Source organism: Oryx dammah, unplaced genomic scaffold (assembly GCF_014754425.2).
Source record: "Oryx dammah isolate SB20612 unplaced genomic scaffold, SCBI_Odam_1.1 HiC_scaffold_8, whole genome shotgun sequence".
NCBI lineage: Eukaryota > Metazoa > Chordata > Mammalia > Artiodactyla > Bovidae > Oryx > Oryx dammah.
This window is the reverse complement of record NW_024070192.1, coordinates 6,413,537-6,440,304: the sequence shown is the minus strand read 5'-3', so window position 1 is coordinate 6,440,304 and position 26,768 is coordinate 6,413,537. Positions and strand designations below refer to the sequence as shown.

General features: G+C 45.6%; 1 protein-coding gene across 1 annotated transcript in view; it reads right to left on the bottom strand.

Annotated features, from left to right (window-relative positions):
- RAB37 (RAB37, member RAS oncogene family) overlaps nt 1-13,025 on the bottom strand; it is a 67,488-nt gene extending 54,463 nt beyond the window's left edge. The window contains exon 1 of the mRNA XM_040244489.1: nt 12,462-13,025. Within this exon, the coding sequence (XP_040100423.1) occupies nt 12,462-12,533 (72 nt within the window). The 5' untranslated portion in view covers nt 12,534-13,025. The remainder of the gene's footprint in view (nt 1-12,461) is intronic.
- Nucleotides 13,026-26,768: the final 13,743 nt, after the last annotated feature.

Here is a 26,768-nt window from a genome sequence, read left to right as displayed (position 1 = left end):
AAAAGCTGGCCCTGGGGAGGAATACAGCTCACTTCCTGGCCACTTTGCCCAGAGCATAAGATCACTTTTCTCCGGCTCCTCACAGCTCCTCTGACGCCAGGCATGGGGTGAGGCCAAAAGAAAGGAGGGCACATCCAGAGAACAGCTCAGGACTATTGCAGAGACCTAGGCTCGGACCCTGCAAGCGGTCCTATTTGACAGCAGCAATGGTTATGGATTTTGTAGGTCTCAGCACAAAATAATAATATGGGGCTCCTTGTACAAAAATTAAGAGTCTCGAGATGGGGAGAGTATTAAACCAATACTAAACCAGCAGAGTATTAAGCCCATCATAGGGCCCTTCCAGGTGTGGGGCTGGTGTGATGGCCCAGGTGGCATGCCCATGAAGCTGGCCTCATCTGGCTCACTTTTCACCTGCTTTTGTGAATCCATGGGCTGCTCACAGCTTACCCAGCCACACCTCCTCCCCCCTGAAAAATCCAGGCTTCTTCACACCATCTGACTCTGACCCCAAAATGAGAAGGAAGAGCTTCCCTCCATTCCAGCCTGAGCATCACCTCCTGCATCCTCATCCCCTGCCTCCCCCCGCCCGCCGCACCCCCTATCAGCCTCCTTCCTGGGAGACTGGAAGTTGGGTCATCCTCCTCCATTGGAAAACCTACTGCCACCCCCCAGGGTGAGGTCTGGCTCCACAGCCCCAATAAACCAGTCTCTTTAGAGGGTGACGTCAGTTCACTTCCTGAGTCTGGTCATTAAGAAACTGAGTTGGACTATTTAGTCTTCAGCAACAGCAAGAATGAGACACAACTAGCCCAGTTAGGTGGGAGAGTGACAAGTTCAGTTCATTTCTTTTCCAGTCCCTTCTCGCTAAAACACTGAAACGGTCCTGTGGTCCAACTGGGATTACCATAGGGGCATCTGTCGTTGCACGGCGAGCCCACAGCTAACGTCACCTCCATTCTCCTGGGAAAATGCTCTCTTCCACCCTCCAACCCTAGGGCACGGGTGAGACTGACTCCACCTTCATGGGTGACATCCACCCATCTCAGCCCAATGAGCATTAGCTCTAGGACTTTTTATTTATTTATTTTTGCCTGCACTGTCTTCATTGTTTTTGCACGGGCTTTCTCTAGTTGCAGCCAGCAGGGGCTGCACGTCATTGTGGTGCCTCGGGGCTTCTCATTGTAGTGGCTTCTCTTGTTGCTGAGCACAGGCTCCAGGCTCCCGCGCTGGCTCGGAGTTGCTTGCGGGCTTCCGTAGTTGTGGCTCGTGGACTCTGGAGTGAGTGCTTCATAGTTTGGCTCCAGGCTTAGTTGCTCTGCAGCATCTGAACACCTGGGCCAGGGGTTGGACCCACGTGCCCCACACTGGCAGGTGGATTCCTAACCACTGAGCCACCAGGGAAGGCCAGGGCCTTGGCACTTTTGAGTTTGGATTTTTTTTTTTTTAACTTGGATCTTTAGAGATGATGATGGAGGTACCAGCTTTGCTTCTCTGAATCTGACTCTGCCATGCTTGGGCCATGCATCTTTGCTCTGGGCATGTCTCAGAAGAAACCCCTCCTTTCTTGGATATTGGACTTGAAGAGATTCCTGTCTTGGGTGCCTGGAGCCATTTTGAGCTTCACAGGTGGGCTCATTCCTGGAGGTGTGGATATTACAGCCTTTCGGATCAGTCACTGAATTAGGACCCCAAACTTGGCACCCCGAGATTGCCACAAGCATTTGACCTGGTCCTCTGGTTTTCCGATCATGTGAGACGAGAGGTCCCCAACTTCAGGACGCCTTCATGGGCACCAATATCCATGCGTCCATGTTGGGCTGAAGTCAGATATGGCCTGAGTCTTTTGAGCCAGCCCACTGAGCCACCCAGCCTGCCTGACTCAGCTCCTTGGGGTAGGGAACGGGTCTTGTTCCTGGGCTCCCAGGCACAAATGGTGCCCAGCAAATGTTTGCTGAATCGATTCTCAAGATTCTCAATCAAGCATATCCACTTTCAAGGGGGGCATGTGGAATGGGACAGTGGTGGGGTATAAGGAAATGACCCCAATCCCCTTTTGTCTCTTTCTTGGTCTCGCCCTTAAAACAGATCCCTAAGGCCCTGATGTGACCCCTGAGCAGGACGGAGGCAGAGCTGTGGGTCCGCACCTGTGAGTGTCATCGGGATGATGAGACTCTTGAAGAGGAAGCAGCCCGCAGCCCCGCCCGGGCCACCTTCCTCTCTCCCCACAACCAGCTAAAGCCCAGGGCATGCTCCAGCTCAGAGGCACGTGGTCCCTAAAGGGGTGCAGGAAACTGGGTATCTGGGGAGAATAGAGTGCCTGCCTGACCTGGGTCACAGTTAAACACAGCCAAGGGAGGGAGAGTTCAGCGAGGAGAGGACCCAAGGGTAGAAAGGGCCGAGGGAGCCGTAGATTGAGGCCATCCTTTCAGCCAGCAAACTGCCTCATCCTGACATCGTTCAGCATCTGAGTTCTCCAGGTCTCCCTCTCTTTTATCTTCCCTGAATTTCATGCTTAGCAAACCGTCCCCTGATTAATACGGCTTGACATCCAGGACAATACATCAGTTTTGTGAGTTTGATTAACACAAGCCTGCCTGGAAAGATGGATCCATTGGGGTTTTTTTGTTTGTTTGTGTGTGTGCATGTTTTGGCTTTTATTTTTAATGCCTTTTTTTTTTTTTTTTTTTTTGAGAGGGATCCACTCTTGACTGAGTGAGCAAAACTGGGTCTCTGATCCTACAGAGCTGGGGCCACACATGAGCTGTCAACACCCGAAAGAGATGACAGTCTGTGATCCCCTTGGTGAAGTCCTTTGCCCTCTGCTGAATCCATCTATTTGCATTTCCAGCTTGCTGGGGTTTGAATCTAGGCTTTGCTACTAATTAGCTGTGTGACCTTTGGCAAGTTCCTTAATGTCTCTGTGCTTCAGTTTACTCATCTGTAAAATGAGATTAAAATAGGTTTGTTTAGGGTTGAAGGCTGTTAAGAGCTTAGCACAGTGCCTGGTTCATCTGTGCTTTGTAGGATCTGCTGTTGCTATTTGAATTTCCATAATGTCTACCTGCTGTGACCTTGAACAAGTAACTTTTTTTTTTTTTCATCTGGCTTTTGTTTCCTTATTTATCATATGGAATTAATAATACAATCTATTGGAAAAAGCCTGGGGCAAAAGTAAAGTGTCATAGAATGTATTATAAGTTTTTTTTTTAAACTATAATGCTCCACAAATGAACCAGGGGTTTATTTTTATCATTTATAATGAACAATTATTAGTCTCACGGGGTCCCTCTGGACTATATGCTGTCAGCTACAGACTGGCTCTTGCCATGCGTGCTTGCCGCCTACCTCTACAAAGATTAAATCAAGAGCTGCAGCAGCTGCTGACCTTTAACACCCCCTGAAGGAGTTCAGGGTGGAGAGCAGGAATGAGGCACTCTGTGCTCTGCGAAAACTGGCTGGACAGGTCTTCAGGTATTATCAGGAGCTGATTTTATGAGCCCAATTCTTGTATGTCCTCATATCTAGAAAAGCACTAAAATCCTTCATCATGATGACCGTTCCTCGTGACTAGCGAAGGCCTCACGAGACTGGTAGAAACCTTTTGGAAAAATATGTGCTTGACTGCATGTGTTCCCCCTCTGCCGACAAAGCTCCATATTGTCAAAGCTACTGTTTTTCCAGTAGTCATGTGTGGATGTGAGAGCTGGACCATAAAGAAGGCTGAGCACCGAAGAATTGATGCTTTCGAACTGTGGTGTCAGAGAAGACAGCAAGGAGATCAAACCAGTCAATCCAAAAGGAAATCAACCCTGAATATTCATTGGAAGGACTGATGCTGAAGCCGAAGCTGCTTTGGTCACCTGATTCAAAGAGCCGACTCATTGGAAAAGACCCTGATGCTGGGAAAGACTGAGGGCAAGCAGAGAAGGGGGCGATAGAGGATGAGATGGTTGGGTGGCATCACCAACTTAATGGGCACGAGTTTGAAGATAGTGAAGGACTGGGAAGCCTGGCGTGCTGCAGTCCATGGGATTGCAAAGAGTCAGACATGACTGAGTGACTGAATAGTCGCTTCGCCCAAAATCACATATACACTGACCTTTCCTCCCCTGCCTCTTTGGAGCAGTTTCTCAGAGCTATCTGAGCTGCTGTCTCCTGGGCTGGAGTCCTCATTTTGTCCCCAATAAACTTAACTCATAACAGTCACATTGTGCTTTTTTTTTTAAGTTGACAGTACAGATGATTTTAATACTTAGTTCCTAGCCTAGTGAAACCTGAGAAGGGGAGCAGAGAAGAGGGAAGAACGTGGGTAAAGAGGAGCTTTGGCACCGCTCCCCACAGAGGAAGGGGGTACCTCAGGGGCTGGAGGAGGCTCTGAGTCTGTACCAGCAGCTTCACTCCCTCCAAGAGGTTAAGAGGCTTCTCTGTGTGAAGCTGGGAGAGGCTGGAAGAAGTTGGTGCCAGTTCCTGACTGTCCCCTGAGGGTATTGCTCTGATACACGGCAGAGCTGCTTTTTAAATAGCAGAGTTGCTGTTAGTGATGCAATTGCAAATTCAAATGGCAGAGGGAGGAGGAGGGGAAAGGTTTGCTTTGCCTTTGAGAGGCAATAAAAGATAAGAAACAAGAAATAAGAACACCTCATCACTGGGCCTGCCTGTGCCTTGTGAGTGTGTGTGTGTGTGTGTGGGGGGGTGTTTCTGCTGTTGGTAACTGGGGGTAGGTAGACGGCTAGAAAGCAAAAAGAAAGACGAATGTAAGCAGAACTTGGTTCAAGACACATAAAAGCGTGTCTATGGGGCTTACGTAAGCACCAGCTATTAAAAAGATACCTTTATGTTAATGGGTAAAAATTGTCTGCTAAAAGCAGAAATGCAAATAAGAAGGGAGGGAGTAGACTTTGGCATCAAGGTCAGGGAAATAAGGATCATTTGCTTGGGGAATTGTGAGCCCTGCTTGTTTCAACAGTTACATTATTTTCATGGCATCACTTAGGGGCTTCCCAGGCGGCCCAGTGGGTAAAGAATCCACCTGCATTGCAGGAGATGCAGGGGACACAGGTTCGACTCCAGGGTCAGGAAGATCCCCTGGAGGAGGTCATGGCAACCCACTGCAGTATTCTTGCCTGGAGAATCCCATGGACGGAGGAGTCTGGCAGGTTACAGTCCATACGATTGCAAAGTCAGATACAACTGAAGGGACTGAGCAAGCAGCACTTGGGACCTTGCTAACGTCATGAGTGGCACAAGGTCTGGAAGGCCTTGATGGGTGCAGTCAGGGGTTGAGATGTCCAGATCTGTTGTCTGTTGTTTGCTGCTGTCTTGGAGCTCTCTTAGCTGTCCCCCAGAAAGCTTCCTCTCCTGGCAGATGGGAGGGTGGTCCAGGGCTGTTCCAGTTGGGGAGGTGCATTACCAGAGCTCTCTGCTAGGTAGCAAAGAAGCTGTGATCTCCATCATTGCTTGTAATCTCCAGGGATTGTTCCTCTTGTCTGGGAGGAGGTTGGAAACAAGAAACATGCTGGGAGACGCTTAGAGCCATTTCACATGTCTAGCTCCACAATCCCCTAACCTGCTGCTCACCTCTGGCTGTTTACTTCCAGCAAAGCTGGATTTCCTGCCCTGAAGATGAAGGGAGATGGCCCAGTCCTTTCCCAGAACAGCTCACGAGAGGATCACTAGCACAGCAACACTAGTGAGTTTCAGATGTTTCCTCACAAACAGTCCCAGGAACTCTAAATTAGAGGGGAGAAGTGTTTGGAGTGGGAAGCCTGAGACTTTGGAAAATGACTTGGAGAGGTTGGGCAGAGTCATGATCATTTCCTGCTAAGCTTATCCAACAGAACCAGCCAGCATCCCTCCCCAAGCCAGCTGGCTGAGCTGGGATCTGCTGGGCGAGACTGACAGATTAGCCCAAGGAGTCCCAGATGGTCAGAGATTGTTAATGATGTAACATACACATCATTTGTTTATTGGAAGGTCTCCAGAGTGAGCAAGAGAGGAAAACAAGCAAATGGAAATATTCTACAAGGAGTGGAACAGCTAATCTTTCTAGGCTTTCTTGTTTGTTTCCGAGCTGAGACTGGAAATCAGGCAAGAGTTGGACCTAGTCTTCTCGCGCGTTCATTTTTTTATATATTTTTTCTTTTGCTTTTTCCTTTTCCATCTCTTCCTCCCTTCTCTTTCTCCTCCTTGTCCTTTCCCCTCTCTTTTCTTAAAACCACTTTATTGAGATGATGAACTTTGAAAGTGAAATCTCTTCACCTCCAGGGCATGGATTTTTCTGTGAAATCAGATTCTTTGACCACCAATTTGTGTTTCATTAACTTTGTTTGATGGGAAAAAAATGTCCCTGAGGGATAAGGAATGGTTAGAAGGAGACAGATTAGCTGGTACGGTCTTTTGCTGATTGATTTGTCTTCCTCTGATAAAATTTTCTGATAGGGAAGAAAAATACCACTGAACCCAGATTGTTGTCTAGGGTGAATGGGTGGTGGCCTTGTGGGAGGGAGGCTGGCTGGTGTATAGAGCTCTGCCTTTCTTAGATATTAATTCTCAAGCAGAGGCCATGAGCGAGAAGCCTCAAACTGAGATTAGAAGTGACCATTTCTTTCTGAGTTACCTCCCTGTTATCTTCCCAGACCTTTATTAGGGCACCTCTGAGACCCTCCTGAGTATTATAGCAGTTTGCGCGCACGTTTCACGGGCCAGGGGCTTGCTGGAGGAGGGAACTAGTTTCAGTGTGTGTGTGCTTGTGTGTGTGTGTGTGTGCTTGCGTGTGTGTGTGTGCCTATGTCTGTGCATCCTTTATGATGCTCATCATAACTTCTCACCCTTTGGAAACGATCCATCAATGTTTGCTGAATGACTAGATGAGGCACGTGGATTACTGAGGGAGATAAACGTACAAGAGGGATGTGAAAGATCAGCCCGAGAGAGGAGCGAGGGGAGGAGAGGTGACCTGCTTCCGTGTCCCACTCACGTAGAAGAGGTGTCAGGGGCAGAGTTAGAAGGAATGGGAATCCTGTAGGACAGGGACCTGTTGATTTTATTTCCCTAGTAATTTCATTTTTCCCCAGTGAGGACCACCCTGCACGAATGGATGGACAGTTCATGTCTTTAAGCCCCCGTCCCCGTCCCCGGTTGCTGGTTTTGCTGAGGTGCTATGGAGGAGACTGACTTTAGCGTATTAAATATTTGCTCCTCTTGAAACAAAACTGGCTGTGGGTGTTCATCGTAGCACTGGGGATGGTGAGTTAGGAAGCGAGCTCTTGAACTGAAGTCTCTTTGTCCTGATTCACCAGCATCTGGGGCAAAAGCTGCCCCCTACTCTTTTTTTTTTTTTGCCCCCTACTCTTTCCCCAGAGTTCATAGTCAGGCCCTGGCACAGCAAGAACCCAGCACGGAGGGTTTCTGAGCCCCTAACTCACATTGCTGCCTTTGGTGGCTCCTGAGATTGTACTGGTAGCAAGAGAGGGCTGAGAGTTCTCTGATGGAAAGAGCAGCAGGGTTGTTTACATGTTTTTAATTATTTAGCTGCATCAAATATTCAGATTTGTGAGAACAACACCAACTCTATTTAAAATCTCCAAGCATATGATGGATGAACTCTGCTTCCAGGCAGTTCCCAGCTTCCAGCCCAGACTCAAGGAATATTCTGAGAGTTTCTCAGGCTCATTTGGTTCAGCTTTCACCTCTTGGGATGAGTTAAGCGCGGGGGCCATCCAAGGCTGATGATCCTTGGCGAATATGTTTCAGATAAGTGAATTTTAAAGAGAGGTCTCATTGCATACATTAGGGAAATTAAAATGAGGACTTCAGGCTTCACAAGCAGGGAAGCAGGCCTCTGACCCACCTGGACACTACCTAGATTCCTGGCCTGCCTGCAGGCACAGCAAGTCGAGTGACACTTTAGATAAGAAAGGGAGTGAGTCTTGGAATCTCTTAAGTCCCTGAGGACCTGGCCAGAACTGCCCCCCTTCTCCCCCCATCTAAGAAGTCTTATGACTCACCAGGTGAAATAAACAGCATTGTAAAAGTTAAAGTTAAACCAGAGATGCATTTTTGCATACAAACTGATGATGATATCAGTTTGGGATCTGGGATTATAAACAAGAGCCCCCCAAACTGCAATTTGATGTCTTACCCATGGGCTGGACGCACCATCTGGGTGCTGTGCTGTGCTAAGTCGCTTCAGTCGTGCCCAGCTCTTTGCGACCCTACGGACTATAGCCTGCCAGGCTCCTCTGTCCACCGGGTTCTCCAGGCAAGAATGCTGGAGCGGGTTGCCATGCCCTCCTCCAGGGGATCTTCCCACCCCAGGGATGGAACCTGCATCTCTTATGTTTCCCTCGTTGGCAGGCAGCTTCTTCCACTAGCGCCACCTGGGAAGACGCTTTCCCAGTTGGGATTCCAGGTTGCTGTCAGTGAGGGACTTCCCAGTGCTTTCAAGTCTGGTTGAAGGTGGTGGGCCTGATTTGGTGATGGATAGCCTGTTGCCTTTGTCTGCTGTTTCTATTTATTTTCTTTTAATGACAGCATATTGAAATTAAGTCAAATAACCCTCTATTGAATATTGGAATTGTTTATGTGTGTGTAACAAGCAGTTTCTTTTGTTAACAAATCCTTCAAACCTAAAACGAAAGTAAAACTTTTGGTGAAACAGCGTCCCATACCTCACCTCCCAGAGAAAAGAGATGTTCGCCTTAGGAAATCAGGGTTGCGATATTCACACAGAAGTCAGGAGTTTTGTGTAGGTGGCTGTGTCAGCTCAGTCCCCTGGAATCGTGTCTGTGAAATGTCTGTGTGTGTTTCTGTGTATGAAGCTGCTGCTTTTCTCATGAAGCTTCATCATGTTAGGTGAGACCCAACGTGGCACCTACTGAAGTTGTTCTGGACCTCAAGATGGGTGTCCTAATAACAACCATTTATTGAATTTTCTTATACACCTGATAAATAAATAAAGATATTACATTATGTTATCTAACATTTCACTCAAAAAAAAAAAAAAAAAAAAGCAAACCCTCAGTAAGCCAGGTATTATTATCCCTGTTTTATAGATAAGAAAAATAAGGCTCACAGATGTCTTTCAGAATCAAATCAAGGTCTGGTCTGATTCCAAGTCTGGGGTTTCTTTCCACCATATAGCAGTATCTTTTCTCTGGCAGGTTTCTAGGACTATCCTACATAAAATTTAGTAGCTCTGTCAAAACATTAAATAATACTTCACCCTCTGAAAAGGTGACCTCTGGGGAGGAGGACGGGGGCAGTGTGTGGGAAAAACGTTGGGGGTGGTTTCTGGGAAGCTGGTAAGGTTCTTTTTTTTTTTTTTAATTTGTTTTTTGGCTGCATCGGGTGACATGTGAAATCTTAATTTCCTGCCCAGGGACTGAACGCGTGCCCCTGCAATGGAAGTGCAGATTCCTTTTTCTTAGAATTTATTTACTTATTTTTGACGGTGCTGTCTTGGCTGCTGGGCAGGCTTTTCTCTTGCTGCCGCGAGTGGGGGCTGCTCTCTGGCTGCGGTGTTCAGGCTTCTCACTGGGTTGGCTTCTCCTTCTGTGGTGTTCACAGGCTCTGTGGTGTATGGGCTAGGCTCTCTGTGGCATGTGGGCTCGGCAGTTGTGGCTGGAGGGCTCTAGAGCACAGGCTTAGTTACTCCACGGCGTGTGGGATTTTCCTGGATCAGGGATCGAACCCTTGTCTCCTGCCCTGGCAGGCAGATTCCCTACTCCTGAGCCACCGGGAAACCAGGAAGTGCAGGTCCTTAATCTCTGGATCTCCAAGGAAGTCCCAGTAATGTTCTATCTTCATTTTGGTAGTGGTTGCACCGAAGTGGTCACTTTGTGCTCACCCATCAGGGTATAGACATATGATTTGAGCTTTTCTTGCATGTGTTATTCTTCAATAAAATGTTTATTTAAAAAGAATCCTCCCTAGCAATTAATGTTGGAAGGGAGCCCTCCCTCCTATAGTCAATTTGTTATAATGAACCAATAGGAATTCCTCGGACTCTCTTACATAGTAAAGTTTAAAATGATACAAATATGTTGATACCCTGTCCCTTTACAAAAAGGTTTCTAAGTGGATCACAATAAACAGTCATGTACAATAATAAAATAATACTAGGAGGAGGTGACCAGTATTATAAGAAAAGGAAAATTGCTACCCACATATGTTACCCTGTTTGGTATCACAGAAGGTTTAAGGCCAGCTTCTACCCTCAAGATGCTCACAACCAAGTTGAAGATATTGAGCATTTACTAGTGATAAGTAGGCACCTGTCTTCAAATGTATTGGAACCTGTAGGAATAGGCTCCCTTCCAATTTGGTAATCAATAAACCCAAAGGAAGTGAATGTTCTCATGGGCTATAGCCTAGATTTCCTGTGTGGGTAACTGAGGTGGGAAAGACCATACATGATCAATCATTTTGAAACTTGGACCACCAAGTCTTAAAGCTTTTTAAATGGATATTTATATCTTTATAGGATGGATTGGAGAGACCCATATATCTAGTCACTAGGATGCTTTTGTAATTGATTTGTAATTACGTTCCCTTTTGTTTGCATGCATTTTTTGACTGAGGCTAGATTCACCATCTCTAAGAACAGACCTTATTCTAGTTTATTTCAAACAGTGGTGGTTTTTAAACTTCCTAACTGGGGAAGTTAAGCACTTTTCTTCTCTATACCTTAGAGGTTCAGGGGCCTAAAGGGAGAAGTCACTGGACTCATCAAATCTATAGACCCTCTTCTCTTTGTAGTTGGCTTTCTACAATTTGTATCAGAAACAGCCAGTGTGGCACCTGGCAGTATCTGAAAGCTTAATGTGCATATTTATTTTCTAGAGATCATGTTAAAATACATATTTAGATTCAGCCGGTCTGGGGTGGAGCCTGAGATGCCACATTTCTAACAAGCTCTAAGGTAACATCAATGCTGCAGGTCCGTGGACTTCACTGATAGAGAGAAAAGAATATTAGACTTAATATAATTCCTGGCTTTTAGTATGTTGCCATTCGCTACCTTGTTTACTTGGACAAGTCACTTTACCACTCCAGGTTTGAGTTTCCTCAAATATCAATGGTAGGCATGCATGGATGCTAGTAGGCTTCAGTCGTGTTTAACTCTGTGTGACCCTAAGGACTGTAGCCCACCAGGCTCCTGTCCATGGGATTCTCCAGGCAAGAATACTGGACTGCGTTGCCATGCCCTCCTCCAGGAGATCTTCCTGACCCAGGGATCAAACCTGCATCTCTTATGTTTCCTGCATTGGCAGGTGGGTTCTCTACCACTAACACAACCTGGGAAGGCCAACAACTGTATAGTAGAGAACAAAAGTGGATGAGATTACTTCAAAGCTTACATTCATGGAATTTTCAGAGTGATACCTTGATTTAAAAAATCTCCATGTATAGGACTATGTGCTGCCTTTCAGGGACTAATAGATAAACCAGTGTTAACAAAGCAGGAAATAAAAGGGCTGAATGAAGAAGGCAGAGAAAGAGATGAGGAGCAATGGTGACTTCTTATGGCAAAATATATATTCTGCTTATTCACAGTGATTTAAACAAGTATTTATTTATTTGGCTGCATCGGGTCTTAGTTGTAGATGCAGGAAACTTTAGTTACAGCTTGTGGGATCTAGTTCCCTGACCAGGGATTGAACCCAGGCCCCCTGCATTGGAAGTGTAGAGTATTAGCCACTGGACCACCAGGGAAGTCCTGACTAATGGGTTTGAATTGAAAAGTGTTGCCTAGAGAGAGGCTGCTACTTTTCCCCAACAATCCACTTCAAGAGGATGTTATTGATAATTTACATTACTGATAATTTAGTTATGTTACTGATAACTTAGTTATATAAAAATCTTGAATGAGAGAAGCAAGGGGTGAGTGTGAGCTATGAAATAAGCACTTTCAGGAAGCTATGAGCGAGTCCTGGCTGGAGGGCAGGTTTCCGGAGGTGCAAGGGAGTCTGGTTTGAAAACAACAGTTTATTTTTGCTGCAGACCACTTCGATGTTTAATTTCAGCCAAGTTGGCCAGGAATTCGAGTATTTGACCGCAACCACCAGACTTAATGGGACTGGAGCTTGGGAGGCAAGGGTGGAAGAACAATGTACCCTTCCACCAGGGTTATGGAACGTAAAGGTTCTTGAGGGTCACAGGGTTGAGAGTCAGGAGAGAGGATGTGAGAAAGGGATCCAAGCGATTTAAATGAATGAATGAAGCCCCTGACGATCTGAACCTCTGGCGGCGGCCCCTCCCCCGTGTACACCCATCTGTTTTAAGTAACAAACAGCATCAAGCAGAAAGGATCCCCCAGGCTCACAGAAACGGTCTAGTTTCCCTTTAAGTTCCAAAGCCAAGGGAAGAGAGAGAACTGGTGACGGCGCCCTCGCCCAGGATTGAGATGGGAGCCGGGGGTGGGGGTGGGGGTGGGGGTGACCCGAGGAGATCCTTACCTTATGCAGGACGTGCTCATGGAAGTCAGGGCCGGCTCCCCCTTGGTAGGAGTCGAGTCTCTGCAGGTCCATTCCCGGCTTGGAGCCCGCTGTTCCCCGCTCTCCCAGAGCTCTGCGTCAGCTCCGTCCGGTCTCCTAGGGGTGCAGCAGGCTCGGGTCTAAGCCCGGCGGTCCGGCCGCATCCGTTTCAGCACTGGACAGCTCCCGCAGCCGCTGCGGCGCGGTACGCTAAGAGCAGGCGCCCTCTCCCTTCCGCGACCGCAGTGTTTCAGCACCAGGAACAGCGGTACCGTCCCTGCGCGCCCAGGGCCAGAGTTCTGAGATCCCGTCCCCTGTCTCGCGACTCCAGGCTGTTGGGAGGGATGGAAGATTTCAGTCTAGCCGGCAGTCCGTGCGAATCTCATTCAGCTACCGGATCCCGGAATCTCAGCGTCCCGGCTGCGTTCTCAGGGTATTGTGGTCCCGGGAGCTCACCGTTCCTGATTTTCAGTGACCGAACACCCCCGTCACATCACGCAGCTCAGCTCTCCTCCTGCGGTTGCAGAGGCGAAGCCCAGCGGCGCTGGAGCCACTTCTCTTTGATGTCTAGACAGTTCCCTACAAGATGTATGAGGTCGACAGATGAGGGCCCAGAGGGGTCCCTGAAGTTTCTGAAATAATTTGCACAGTTCTGCTTACGTGCATTTCCCTACCGAGAGGGTCCAGAGCTTAAGTTACACTCTCTAGGATGTATATGTCCCCCTCCCCCAAACTTAAGAACACTTGGCTTGGGAAAGGCAGAAGGGTTATTTGGTTTGGGCTCCAGAATTCAAATCATAACTCTGAAAAATGATGGCTTCCCTGGGGGCTCAGCTGGTAAAGAACCTGTCTGCGATGGGGGAGACCTGGGTTCGATCCCTGGGTTGGGAAGATCCCCTGGAGAAGGGAAAGGCTCCCCACTCCGGTATTCATTCAGGTCTGGAGAATTCCATGGACTGTATAGTCCATGGGGTCAAAAAGAGTCAGACACGGCTGACCGACTTAAGAACAATTGGCTTGGGTGAGGCAGAAGGGTTGTTTGGTTAAGGGTACGGGCTCCAAAGTTCAAATCACAACTCTGAAAATGATAAGCTGTGTAACCTCAGCAAGTTACTTAACTCCCCCTAAGCATCCATGAAGTGGAAATAATAATAGTACCTACGTCATGGTGTTGTTCTGAGGTTTTAATAAGTTTATTCACATAAAGAGCCTAGAACGGTGCCTGACATGTATTAGGAACTCAAAAAATGTTAGCTATTATGCCTTCTGGACAAGGGGATGAGAACTCTGTCTACCTCTCCTAAACACTGGGAAAGTCCTGCTGCTGGGACCAGCAATTTGCAGGCTTTTGTTACCACCTGAAAAAGTGAACCTGAAGTTGACCCCTATGGGAACTGGGAGCTGAGATGTGGTCTCAGAGATTATCCTCATATGATGACTTTGGCATTCAGCAAGCAACTACCTCATCAGACACAAATTCTATCACCACCAGCTTCTAGAGACAATATAATATGGAAGGAAAGGGCCAGGCCTAAGATTAAAAGGGTACATTTTACTTCTAGGTTTCAATTCCTTTTTTTGGCTAGGTGGCTTTAACCAAACCATGCAAGTCTTCTGGGATAGCTTATGTTTTCTCATCTGTAAAATAGGTAGAACAATTTGTGCCTATCTCATTGGGTTTTTGTGAGGAGTAAATGAGACAACTATGTGAAAATATTTCTTTCTTTTTAAACTGTAAAACCAACCAAAGAAACAGAAATTTGATTTCCAACCTATTTTTCTGGGCTTCATGCCTTCTGGACCTTTTTGTAACATTTTAAATCAACATAATAATTTTTGAAAACACCTTGTTCTCACAGAAATTACATTTTGGATTGGTATGTTTTTAATATTTGGAGCTGCTCAAGTGTCATTGGCAAGAACATTTGTTACCTGAAAACTGGGTTTACCTCTTGGGGAGTGTCTAACCAAAGACACAACCAAGCCAAAGGGTGGGAGAAGGAAGGATTAGTTACTTCGAGTAAGTAAGGAGAACACCAGGGGTCTTTCCCTAAGCAGTTTCTCCCCAAACAGCAAAACTGGGAAGATTTTAAGCTAAGGGTGCCTGGGCTTCCCAGATGGCTCAGTGGTAAAGAATCTGCTTGCTGATGCAGGAGACATAGGAGATTCGAGTTGGATTCCTGGGCTGGGTTCTATCTCTGGATTGGGAAACTCCCCTGGAAGAGGAAATGGCAACCTACTCCAGTATTCTTGTCTGGAAAATCCCATGGACAGAGGAGCCTAGCAGGCTACAGTCCATGGGGTCATAGAAGAGCCAGACATGACTTAGCAACTGAGTACAGCACAGCACCAGAGAAGGCGATGGCACCCCACTCCAGTACTCTTGCCTGGAAAATCCCATGGACGGAGGAGCCTGGTGGGCTGCAGTCCATGGGGTCGCGAAGAGTTGGACACGACTGAGCGAGTTCTCTTTCACTTTTCACTTTCATGCATTGGAGAAGGAAATGGCAACCCACTCCAGTGTTCTTGCCTGGAGAATCCCAGGGATGGGGGAGCCTGGTGGGCTGCCATCTATGGGGTCGCACAGAGTCAGACACGACTGAAGTGACTTAGCAGCAGCAACAGCACAGCACAGCAAGGGTACATATTTATTCATGAAGGGGCTTGGGTAGAGGAGAATGCAGCATAGAATTGGGGCGTAGACAGGGTCCAGGCTCTAGCAGACTGAAGACAGAATGGTCAGCAAAGATCAGCATAATTATTCCTTAGGTTCCGGTTGGTCTGGTGGTTGATTGCTTTAAGGGGTTTGGATCTTGCAAAATAACTCAAGAACGTGCTTTAGGCTAACCTTACCTTCAAAACAGAACCGGCGGGTCTTCATAACTGATAGTGTCTCTGATACGGTTAAGTTATCTCCCTAGGCTGGTAATAGCTAATGTTTCTTACATTCTTTTTCCCCCTTGAAATCACTAACTACTAATGAGACTCATTCTGCAAGGGTACTGATTGTGGCCAGGCTTAGATCACAAGATGGCTTAGGCTTAGAAGGCCTTTTTTATTTTTTGAAAAATTAATTTATTTATTTTAATTAGAGGCTAATTATTTTACAATGTTGTGGTGGTTTTTGCCATACACTGACATGAATCAGCCACGGGTGTACATGTGTCCCGCATCCTGAACCCCTCTCCCACCTCCCTCCCCATCCCATCCCTCTGGGTTGTCCCAGTGCACTGGCTTTGAGTGCCCTGTTTCATACTTCAAAATTGGACTGGTGATCTGTTTCACATATGGTAATATACATGTTTCAATGCTATTCTCTCAAATCATCCCACCCTTGCCTTCTCCCACAGAATCCAAAAGACTGTTCTTTATATCTGTGTCTCTTTTGCTGTCTCACATATAGTGTCATCGTTAACATCTTTCTAAATTCCTTATATATGCTTTCATATACTATATTGGTGGTTTTCTTTCTGACTTACTTCACTCTGTATAATAGGCTCCAGTTTCAGCCACCTCACTAGAACTGATTCAAATGCATTCTTTTAAATAGCTGAGTAATATTCCATTATGTATATATACTACAACTTTCTTATCCATTCGTCTGCCGATGGACATCTACATTGCTTCCACGTCCTAGCTATTGTAAACAATGCTGCGATGAACATTGGGGTACATACATGTGTCTCTTTCAAAATGACTTCTTTTTATATCAAGAAAGCTGTGTTTGGTTCTCTTCCTCTGGGGACCCCTATCAATCCTATCTGCTTACATATCTGCAGACCTATCTGAGAAGAGTGATTCATTTCATGGGGCTCTCTGGTTTAAATTTTTTAGAGGTGACATTTTCTTACACTGCAATGAAATAAAACTCATTTTATGATGAGGTAAGAAAAAAAATGACATAATTTGTCTGCTTGTTTGTTCTCCTCCCTCCCCTTTAGTGTGTGTCACGCATTTGCAATGACCTCCTTAGAAGACAGCATTCCTTGTACTTTTGTAAGGTGTCATGGTGACCCACAGCTTGCTTTGTACGTGCAAATCTGGATTGTATGAACCATCAAATACATCATCTGAGGTACAACCCTTTGTCTCAAAAACATATATATCAGTTCTCAGAGCTTTCTGAAAGACTGACTCCTGGGTTTAAATCCTTAGATTGTCTTTTTTTAAAAAAATACAGATTTCATTTATTTTATTTGGTTGCATTGAGTCTTAGTTACAGCATGTGGGATCTAGTTCCCCGACTAGGGATTGAACCCAGGCATCCTCCATTGGGAGCACAGAGTCTTAGCCTACTGGACCACCCAGGAAATCCCCTTAGATTGTCTTGAATAAAAGTATCTCAAATAGGGGCTCTGTAACAATCTAGAAGGGTGGGATGGGGAGGGAAATGGGAGGGAGGGGACATGAATGTACCTATGGCTGATTCTTGTAGATGTTAAACAGAAAACAACAAAACTCTATAAAGCAATTATCCGTCAATAAATAAATAAATAAATACAAATATCTGTTTCTTTCTTAGATCAACTATTAGGTTTTTGTTGACAGCTGTCTCCATATGCTGAGGAAGTATTTATTTGCACAGGGACTCTGACACCAGAGAGGCAACTACGTTACACATCCAGCCAACTGCTTGTTCCCCTTTCTGGGGTTTGCCTCTTGGTCCAGTCCCCCTCTGCTGGGAAATGGTGTTTGAATTCTGCTAGGGCATGTGGTTCTGAGTTTCTTCTTTCAGCCCTTGATTTCAGGATCTATTGAATTCTCTATGCTCAGTTCTCTTTCTTTATCTGTGCAAAACTTCAGTGATCAGCAGTGCTAGGTTATGTGACTTCAGTGGTCAGCTTCTGCTTTGCTTTCACAGTTTACAATCCACATTTTTATATCGATGGCAGGTTATGTCCACTCTGAGAAATTTGTCTCTATCAGCATCTCCCTGTTAGATGGGATTCCTAAGAACACTCATTTACATTTTATTTTATCTATTTTATAAATTTTTTTTTGTTTTGGCTGTGCCTCATGGCTTGTGGGATCTTACTTCCCTGACCAGGGATAGATACCTGGGTTCACGGTAGTGAAAGGAAGACTCCTAACCACTGGACAACCGGGGAACTCCCTCATTTACATTTTAATAGGAAACTTTCAGTCCTTTGTCTGGGAATAGCAATCACTTTTGGTGGCTTCCCTTTCCATATCTATCATGACTGAACTAAGTTTAAGAATTTTTTTTTTCATTTCATCTCAAAAATTGTAAACAAAGCAATAAATGTCTGTAAGTAAAAATACAGAATGATGTATTCAATTAAAAAATAAAAAGGAAAATATAATGGTATGAAAGGGCTCTTCTCTCAACTTCCAATCTCTCTCCTCTCAGCAAACCTTATTTTTAGCTCTTTCTCATTTTTAGTTCCTTTGATGCCAATTTTATGTTTATCAACCACAACACTTTCTGTTGGCTTGTACCTCGATATTTCCTCTGCTCATCCTTCTTGATATAGTTATGTCACTGTCTTCCGTTCGTTCGCTACCATTTCATACAACAGACAGAAACCTCCATTTCTTGCCTCATTAGCCATAGATTGTATCTTTTTAGTCCCCAAGATGTAAGATGAAGAATTAGTACCCCCATCCTTCCTTTTGCCTTGCTTCCCCTGATATTTCCCAAGCTGTATCAGATATACTTTTATAAAGCCCTTTATTTTAGAATTATTTATGCTTACAGAAGCTTGCACAGAGTATAGAGTTCTTGTATATCCCATATCCAGTGTCCTTTACTATTCACAGTTGCATATCTGCCACAATTATGAACCAGTATGGCAGCCCACTCCAGTATTCTTGCCTGGAGAATCCCATGGACAGAGGAGCCTGGCAGGCTGCAGTCCACATGGTCGCAAGAGTTGGACACGAGTTAGTGCACTGTCTCCGTCTCTCACTGATGTATTATTTTAACTACAACCCATATTTTATTTTGGAGAAGGCATTGGCCACCCACTCCAGTACTCTTGCTTGGAAAATCCCATGGACGGAGGAGCCTGGTAGGCTGCAGTCCATGGGGTCGCAAAGAGTCGGACACGACTGAGCGACTTCACGTTCACTTTTCACTTTCATGCATTGGAGAGGGAAATGGCAACCCACTCCAGTGTTCTTGCCTGGAGAATCCCAGGGACAGGGGAGCCTGGTGGGCTGCCGTCTATGGGGTGGCACAGAGTCGGTCACAACTGAAGTGACTTAGCAGCTTAGCAGCATAATTTATTTGTATATCCTTTTTTTTAAATTAAACCTAAAGTCCTCATTCTGTTCTAGGATCCAGTCCAGGACATTTCATTGCACTGAATCACTGTGCTTCCTTAGGCTTCTTCAGACTCTGAGCGTTTCTCAAACTTGCTTTGTTTTTGATGACCTTGTGAGGAGTATTGGTCAGGTATTTGGTGAAATGTCTTTCAATTTGGATTTGTCTGACTTTTTTTTCATGGTTAGAATGGGATTATGCCATTATCAATACGTCACATCCAAAGAATGCATTATCAGTATGACTTATTGATGGTGTAAACCCGGATCCTCTGACTGAGGTTGTGTTTGACAGGTTCACCCACTGACATTTATCTCCTCTTTAACATTCTTCTTTTTTTTTTGGAGCACTTCTTTCTTTCTGGAACTAAGATTCCTAGGATTCAAGTGTCCTAGCTCTAGAGTTATCTTGTGTATTTCTTTCCCCCTCTTTTTATTGAAGTATAGTTGATTTACAAAGCTATGCTCATTTCAGGTGTACAGCAAAGTGATTATATATATATATATATATACACAGATACACATAATCAAAGTCAGATTCTTTTCCATTGTATGTTATTAATATAAGATATTAAATATAGCTCCCTGTGCTATACAGTAGGACCTTGTTGTTCATCTATTTTATATTCAACAGTGTGTATTTGTTAGTTAGGGTTATCATATACATTTCTGCCCAGACTTAGAATCAGTCATTTCTCCTAGAACCCCTGGTTCATTTTGTTGGAGAAAATATTTGGACCAAGATCTGGGTGCTTGATATGTTCATTGCTACTGGGATATTATCAGATGTACTTTTGCTTGTAAATTTTCTCAACTGACAGAAGGAATGTATTTTATGTAATCATACTTATATAATATGTAAATATATTATAATGTTTTTGATTCTTTATAGACTTATTCTGAAATTTGAATCCTTTTCTAAAACGTGGATTTTTTTAGCCACTTAGCCACCAAGGAAGCCCATTTAAACTGCTATATTTAGGCAAATACAGTTTACTTGCAGAGCCAGATAATATATTACTATTATGTTTTCATTTCATTTCCAAGGGTTTACATCACCACGCTCAGAAAGATTGTTCTTATATACCCCCATTGCTCAAAGTCATGCATTGTTTTAATCTGTCCCTTGTCTTTTTGTGTATTTGTTATTTTCTCTGATGTTCATGATTGCTTTTCTGTTTGCTTTTTGAAAGAGGGGCCCTTGTGGCTCAGCTGGTAAAGAATCCGCCTGCAGTGCAGGAGACCTGGGTTCAATCCCTGGGTTGGGAAGATCCCCTGGAGAAGGGAAAGGCTACCCACTCCAGTATTCTGGCCTGGAGAATTCCATGGACTGTTTAGTTTATGGGGTCGCAAAGAGTTGGACACGACTGAGCGACTTTCACTACCTTTATTATACCTCCCAGATCTTCCGTCTTTTTACTTTTCTTTTTCTGTGGTATTCGTTTCATTTCTTTCTTGAGTCTCAGTGACTTCCTGGTCTGATATGTGCTGGTTTCTTTGTCTTTAGATAACGACTTTCTTATATTTCCTTTTCCATGAGTGTGTCTGATTGCTTTTAAAAATTGGATTCTGGGACTTCCCTGTTGGTCCAGTGGTTGGGAATCTACCTGCCAATGCAGGGGACATGGGTTTGATCCCTGGTCTGGAAAGATTCCACATGCCTTGGGGCAGCTAAGCCCTGAGCCACAACTACTGGACCCTGCACGCCTAGAACCTGTGCTCCGCAGAAAGAGAACCCAGCAGGCCACAACTAGCGTAATCCCCACTCGCTGCAACCAGGGAAAGCCCACGTGCCTCAGTGAAGACACGAAGCAGCCAGTAAACAAATCAGCTGAATTCCAGGCCTTCATCGTGTGCTCAAGGCTTGTTTTCCAAGTTCTCTTCCGTGTTATCTCATAACGTCTGGGCTTTAGGACTTTATTTTCCCGTTCCAAGCTGAGCTGGTTGCTTTCTGGGCCTGCTGCGTAGCTCTAACTCTGGTGTTTTAGTTTTATTTCTATGTGGACTCAGTATTTCCCATGAGTCATACTTTCCTCGTTCTCAGCTTACTCCTTCGAGAACTTGGTTTGCTTTTCTTAATTTACTGCTTGTGAATAAGTATTTGAGGAAGTTTCTTGAGAATGTACTCAAATAACTTCTTAAGAAAGGGGGCATGGGAGGTGAACTTCCTGAGTCTTGACGTATCTGAAAAAGTGTTTGTTCTAACCTTATTCAATTTCAGCTCAATTTGGAGTTCCAGGTGAAGTCTATTTCCTCCAAGTTTGAAGACATTACTGCATCATCTTCCAGTTCACTAATGGGAGTTAGTATTGCTAACTGGAAGTGTTGCCAGACTAATTCCTCAGCTATGGAAATGGCCTGTTTTATTACTTGTTTTTCTTCGGCAACTCTTAGGATCTTGTCTTGATCCATGGTTTTCTTTTTTCTTTTTTAAAAATATTTATTTATTTATTTGGCTGAGCTGAACCTCGGGTGGGGATTAAGTGGCAGCTCCATTTTGGGTCTCGAAGGAAATAATCTACAAGCCACAGTAATAAAAGTGAAACAGGAGGATTCTGAGCCAGTGGATTTGAAGGAAACACTCAGAATAAAACTCCACAATGATTTAATGTTGCATAGAGTCATGAAAGGAGGAGACAGGATGGCCTTTCTAGCGTGAAGGGTGCAGCAACACCGGTCGTCTCGTGAAGCGCTTGGCACAGCTCCCGTGATCAAGCTCTGGGCTCTTGGAGTGAGTGAGAAATTCCCTATAGGAAAGAGCCCCCTGTATATGGTATATGCAGCCACTTGTCCTTCCCCCCACATCTCCCCCTCCCCCCTGCAAGCTGGGATGAGGATGGAGGTTATGAATCATATCGACCTGGGAGGAACAATGGGGGCTATCTCCTTCCTTGGGGCTTTGGAGAATATAGCTCATTCATTCATTCTTGGCCAGGTGCTGTACCAAGTGCTGGAGATAAATAGATTGAAGACCCTCTGGCTTCCTGCCTTTGAAGAGTTGACAGCCTACTAGTGACTAACAGATACAGAAATAGCACACCAGGTGAGAAGGGCCGTGATGGGCTGTCAGGGAGGTAGTGTAGTACCGGGATCGACAGATCCAGAGCTGAATCCCAGCTCTGCCATGTTTTGTTTTGTTTTAAATCTGGATGACACTATTATTGGGTTGGCCAAAAAAAGCTTGTTTGGGTTTTCCTGTAAGCTGGCGTGGAAAATCTGAAACAAACTTTTTAGCCAACCCAACCCAATATTTCACTTTTTGCTAATCTTCACTTCCCTCCTTCATGCGATTGTCATGAGGATGAAATGAAATAAGGCACAGGAAATGGTCATCCCACGACCTGATATATATTGGGAATAATAATACTGAGAATAATGAGTGCTGCAGGTCTGGAGAAGATGGTGATCAATTCTCTCTGCCTGGAGATGAGGGAGGCGGGAAGGGTTTCATCCAGGAAGGGATCTCCAAGCACCAACTCTTCCTTTCTGAGAAAGGCCCCCAACTGGTATCTTCCCCTGTCCCCGGACACCAAGGAGTCACACCTTTGGCAATTGACAAGAGCTTCCAATAAGGGAAATTCACTCTAAAGCCGTTGCGGTGACTTATCTCGAAAACATAGTTTTGTGTCTTGGCTTCTCTTAGCTTCTCTACTGGGCGCTCTCTGGCAGATACAGGGATGAATAATGAATGCATCTGCCTTATGCCCACCATCTGTCAGTCTCCTTTGCAGGTACTGTCTAATTTAATCTAACCCAATAATCCTTGGGAGGAGGCTCTCCTTCTGGTTTTATAGATGGTGGGAGTGAGCTGGTTCAGGGACATTAAATTAATCACTGAGATCGTGCAGATAGCAGAGAGAACCAGATTCGGTCCCGCAGAGTGGCCCACATCCTGCAGCCGCCTCATTTGCATAGGCTCATCAGTCAAGAGTTGTGGTTCAGAAAGGGAGCGGGTGATTCACTCAGTGCTTTTAGCTCCATCGCTGGAAAGCTCTCTGACATGCAGGGCTTTTTCTAAGTTCCAACCTTTCCTGCCACTCCGTCAGGTTCAGGGGAGGAAACGCTAAGAGGGTTTGCCTCTCCAGGGCTACGGACATGCTGGTAGTCTTGCCAGTTCTGTTCCAGCACCCCCATTCCGGGCACATACAGGGGATTGCCGCAAAGCTCTGGGCAGTGTCCCAGTGCCTCTCTTCCCTGGAATCTGGATAACTGTGACAACCCCTATGGCTAGGACCCATAAGCGGGGGGTCTTTCTCTCAGTCATCCGTACTGGAGCGCTCTTCTGTCTCCTGCACAGGCCAGCTGCATAGACCAAGAGACTCAAGGAGCCTCTGGGCAGGCTCCTCCACTGAGCTCTAGGCTCTCTGTAACTCACTGTCTCCTCCTTGTGGACATTTGTCCCCAGCAGGGACAGCCAGGAAGGTAAGGATGCCTCCGGTGGCCTTAGTCGATTGGCCCCCTTATGGCTCCAGCCCCACATCGGGGTCTCGTTACTCTGGCAACACTCACAGGTGGAAACACGTTCTGGGGACATTTTTGCAGAGCAGGAACAGAAGTCAGACCTGCAGTACCCTTACCCATCAGTGGCTTAGATGGTGGAGAATCCACCTGCAGTGCAGGAGACCTGGGTTTGATCCCTGGGTCAGGAAGATCCCCAGGAGAAAGGAAAGGCAACCCACTCCAGTATTCTTGCCTGGAAAATCCTACGGACAGAGGAGCCTGGTGGGCTACAGTCCACGGGGTCGCAAAAGAGTCGGATACAACTTAGCGACAAACAGCAACTTGGCTGTGAGGATTAGCAAATGGTTTTATCCATAGTTAGTAGCAGGTGTGTGTTGCACACCTCTTTGTAGGAGGCATCATATTTTGAGGGTCTTTCTTTGCTGAAATCACACACCACCTGGCCACGATCCTACGCCAGCAGGCCCTCTTATGCAGCCTGCCACCTGCTTGCAGGGATCAGCAGATTCAATTTCAGGTATTTTTCAGAAGAGGCAGAAGGTACTCTGTGCCCCCTAGGTGCTCTCTCTCCTTTGTGATTTTTCTCCTCAAGGCACAAAACTGAGCATCAGAATTGGGAAGAGGAAAATTCAGTCCCCCCTTCCAAGAGCTGATGATGCAAGGATCTCAAACTATTTATTCATCTATTAACCTATTTTTTCTTTCAGTTGAACTTCAGGGTGCATAGAATTGGGATAATCAAAGCAATGTGTTCTAGCACCTTCATCCATGAATGGTTCCCACCCTCTCTTCCTTCCTCCCTTCTTTTATTATAATGCAATAAGAACGTGCAAACCCAAACCAAAGGCTAGGACCTTGGCAGTGATCTATATGCAATCATATTTCCTCCCCACAACCCACCCATAATTTTGTCTCCTGCATCTGAGGTCATGATAATCCTGACTCCTGTGTCCATCACTCCCTTCTTTCCTTTTTCAGATAGTTCCGTTGCATCTGTATGCATTTCTCAAAATACATTAAAAATTTCTTAGTTTCTTTTGACTTAAGATTATATTGCTAAGATTCTTCTATATTTTACTTGTTGCTGTGGTTCGTTGTTTTGATTGCTCTGTGTGTTTGGTTGAATGAAGAGACCACATGTTTTTTTCATCCCTTCTATTGAAGGAAGTGATTAAAAAGCAGAGACATCACATCTGTATAGTCAAAGCTATTTTTTCCAGTAGCATATACAGGTGTGAGAGTTGGACCATAAAGAAGGGTAAGCACCAAAGAATTGTTGCTTTTGAACTGTGGTGCTGGAGAAGACTCTTGAGAGCCTCTTGGACTGCAAGGAGATCAAACCAGTCAATTGGAAAGGAAATGAGTCCTGAATATTCACTGGAAGGACTGAGGCTGAAGCCGAAGCTCCAGTAGTTTGGCCACCTGATGTGAAGAACTGACTCACTGGAAAAGACCCTGATGCTGGGAAAAATTGAGGACAGGAGGAGAAGGGGGTGACAGAGGATGAGATGGTTGGATGGCATCATCGACTCAATGGACATGAATTTGAGCAAACTCTGGGAGATAGTGAAGGACAGGGAAGCCTGGTGTGTAGCTGTCCATGGGGATGCAAAGAGTTGGACACGACTGAACAACATCAACACACTAACTTGGCTCTTGGAGTCTCAGTTTCCCTGTGGGCTCTAGTATTCGTACTGAGCTCTGAGGCTTTTGTGTGACTGAGATAATCCATAAATCCCTGTGCTGGTGTTTGGCACATAGTAGGCACTGCTATTATTAACCTGGGCTGTAGTGTTAGCTCCTTACATAGACTGAGTTTCAAATCCTGGATTTGGAGGGAGGGTGTATACTAATAGTTTTTATATAGACTTCAGGTGAGTTTCCTTAGAATTGGGGGGGTTGGGTGCCCTTATCAAAAATACAGATTTCCCCAGACTTTCTGAATCAGGATCTCTTGGAAGTAAGGCTTGGGAATTTGTTATTATAAAGCTCTGTGATGACTCTATGGAGAAGGGAATGGCAACTCACTCCAGTATTCTTGCCTGGGAAATCCCATGGATGGAAAAGCCTGACAGGCTGCAGTGCACGGGGTTGCAGAGAGCCGGACACAACTTAGGGACCAAAGAAACCAAACAACAAAAAAAGATGACTCGTACACGAGGACAAGTTTAGGAGCCACTGGATAGAGTTGGGTAGAGAGGAATTAAGGGAGAAGAAAGGAAGAGAGGAAGGGGAAAAGGAGAGTAAAGGGTAACTCTCAAACTAATGGTTCAACGTGGAAACTTTTTGATTCAGAGAGACTATGCCTTTCCACCTGATATTTCAGAAGTGGGAACAGATGGGAGGTCTTATTTCATCTACCTGCTCTAAAAGCCAGGCAGGGACAGGGACAAAAATACTTCCCTCAACAGAGAGCTCGTGACAGAGGACAGGACAGTCAGGTGCGTGTCAGCGGCCTGACACCTCCCAGCCGTAGTAGAAGTGAGGTCACAGCACTGCCTGTGGCTAGACTCTAGGGGCCACCTACACCCAAGACGAGCTCTGAGGGTGGGCTTTGGTCTCAGGCTCATCTCATCTCCGGGAGGTCAACGCAGCTGTCAGAGCTATCTCGCCCTGTCTTGTCAGCTGTGGTATCGTAGTCTCCCAGGTGAGACACACTAAATAAAGTCAGTCTGAACAATTTCCCAGTCTGGCACTGTCTGTTTCTGTTATATATCTAGTCATTACATGACCTCATTGCCAGCCCTGCAGTTTTCCCACTGAAGGAGCGATCCAGATTTCAGGGAGGAGTCCTGGGGACAAGGGGCAGCCAACTGAATGTTGCAGCTGTCTGGGACTGATGCTTGGTCCAAGCAAGGACCGCACCTGAAAACAGGGTTCAAATAGGACTTTGTTTCCTTTGGAGAGCTGGGGAAGAGTCTTGGTGGGGAAGGAGGCAGATGGTGGTAGACACAGAAGCAGAGATTTTCTTTGTGGAAGGTCCTAAGAAAGGGGCTGGCTGGGGGCGGGGTGGCCTCTGTCACCTATTATCCCCTTCTGTATAATTTACATCTTTATATTGCGTCCGCTAGTGGGAAGGTAGTAGAAAGAATGGGTGAGAATATGAGCTTTGAGACAGATCTGTGCAATTTGTGACAATATATATTAGCTATTATTATTAGAAATAATTTATTATATGCACAGCATAGGCGTTTGATGTGATGGCTGACTGCTTAATGGGAAGCGGCATGCAAAGGGTTTAGCGTCAAAGGACATCCATTCCATAAGCCCATGTTGGCTTCTTCATTGCCTCCTTCAGAGCACCCAAGGCTGTGTCTTACTCTCTGGACAAATAGTGATTAAATAAACGTGCAGTGGCAAAGCACAGACAATAAGCACGCTTGGTCTGTGTGGAGACTCCACCCTGGACTCAGAAATTGGCTTGGGTTTAAGAGAAGGCGTTTTGGGCATCTTTGTTTATCACGAAAGCACTGGCTTCTGTTTTCCCTCTTATCTCGAGATGCTTTCAGGCATGTGAGAAGCAATCATCAATCAACATTTACT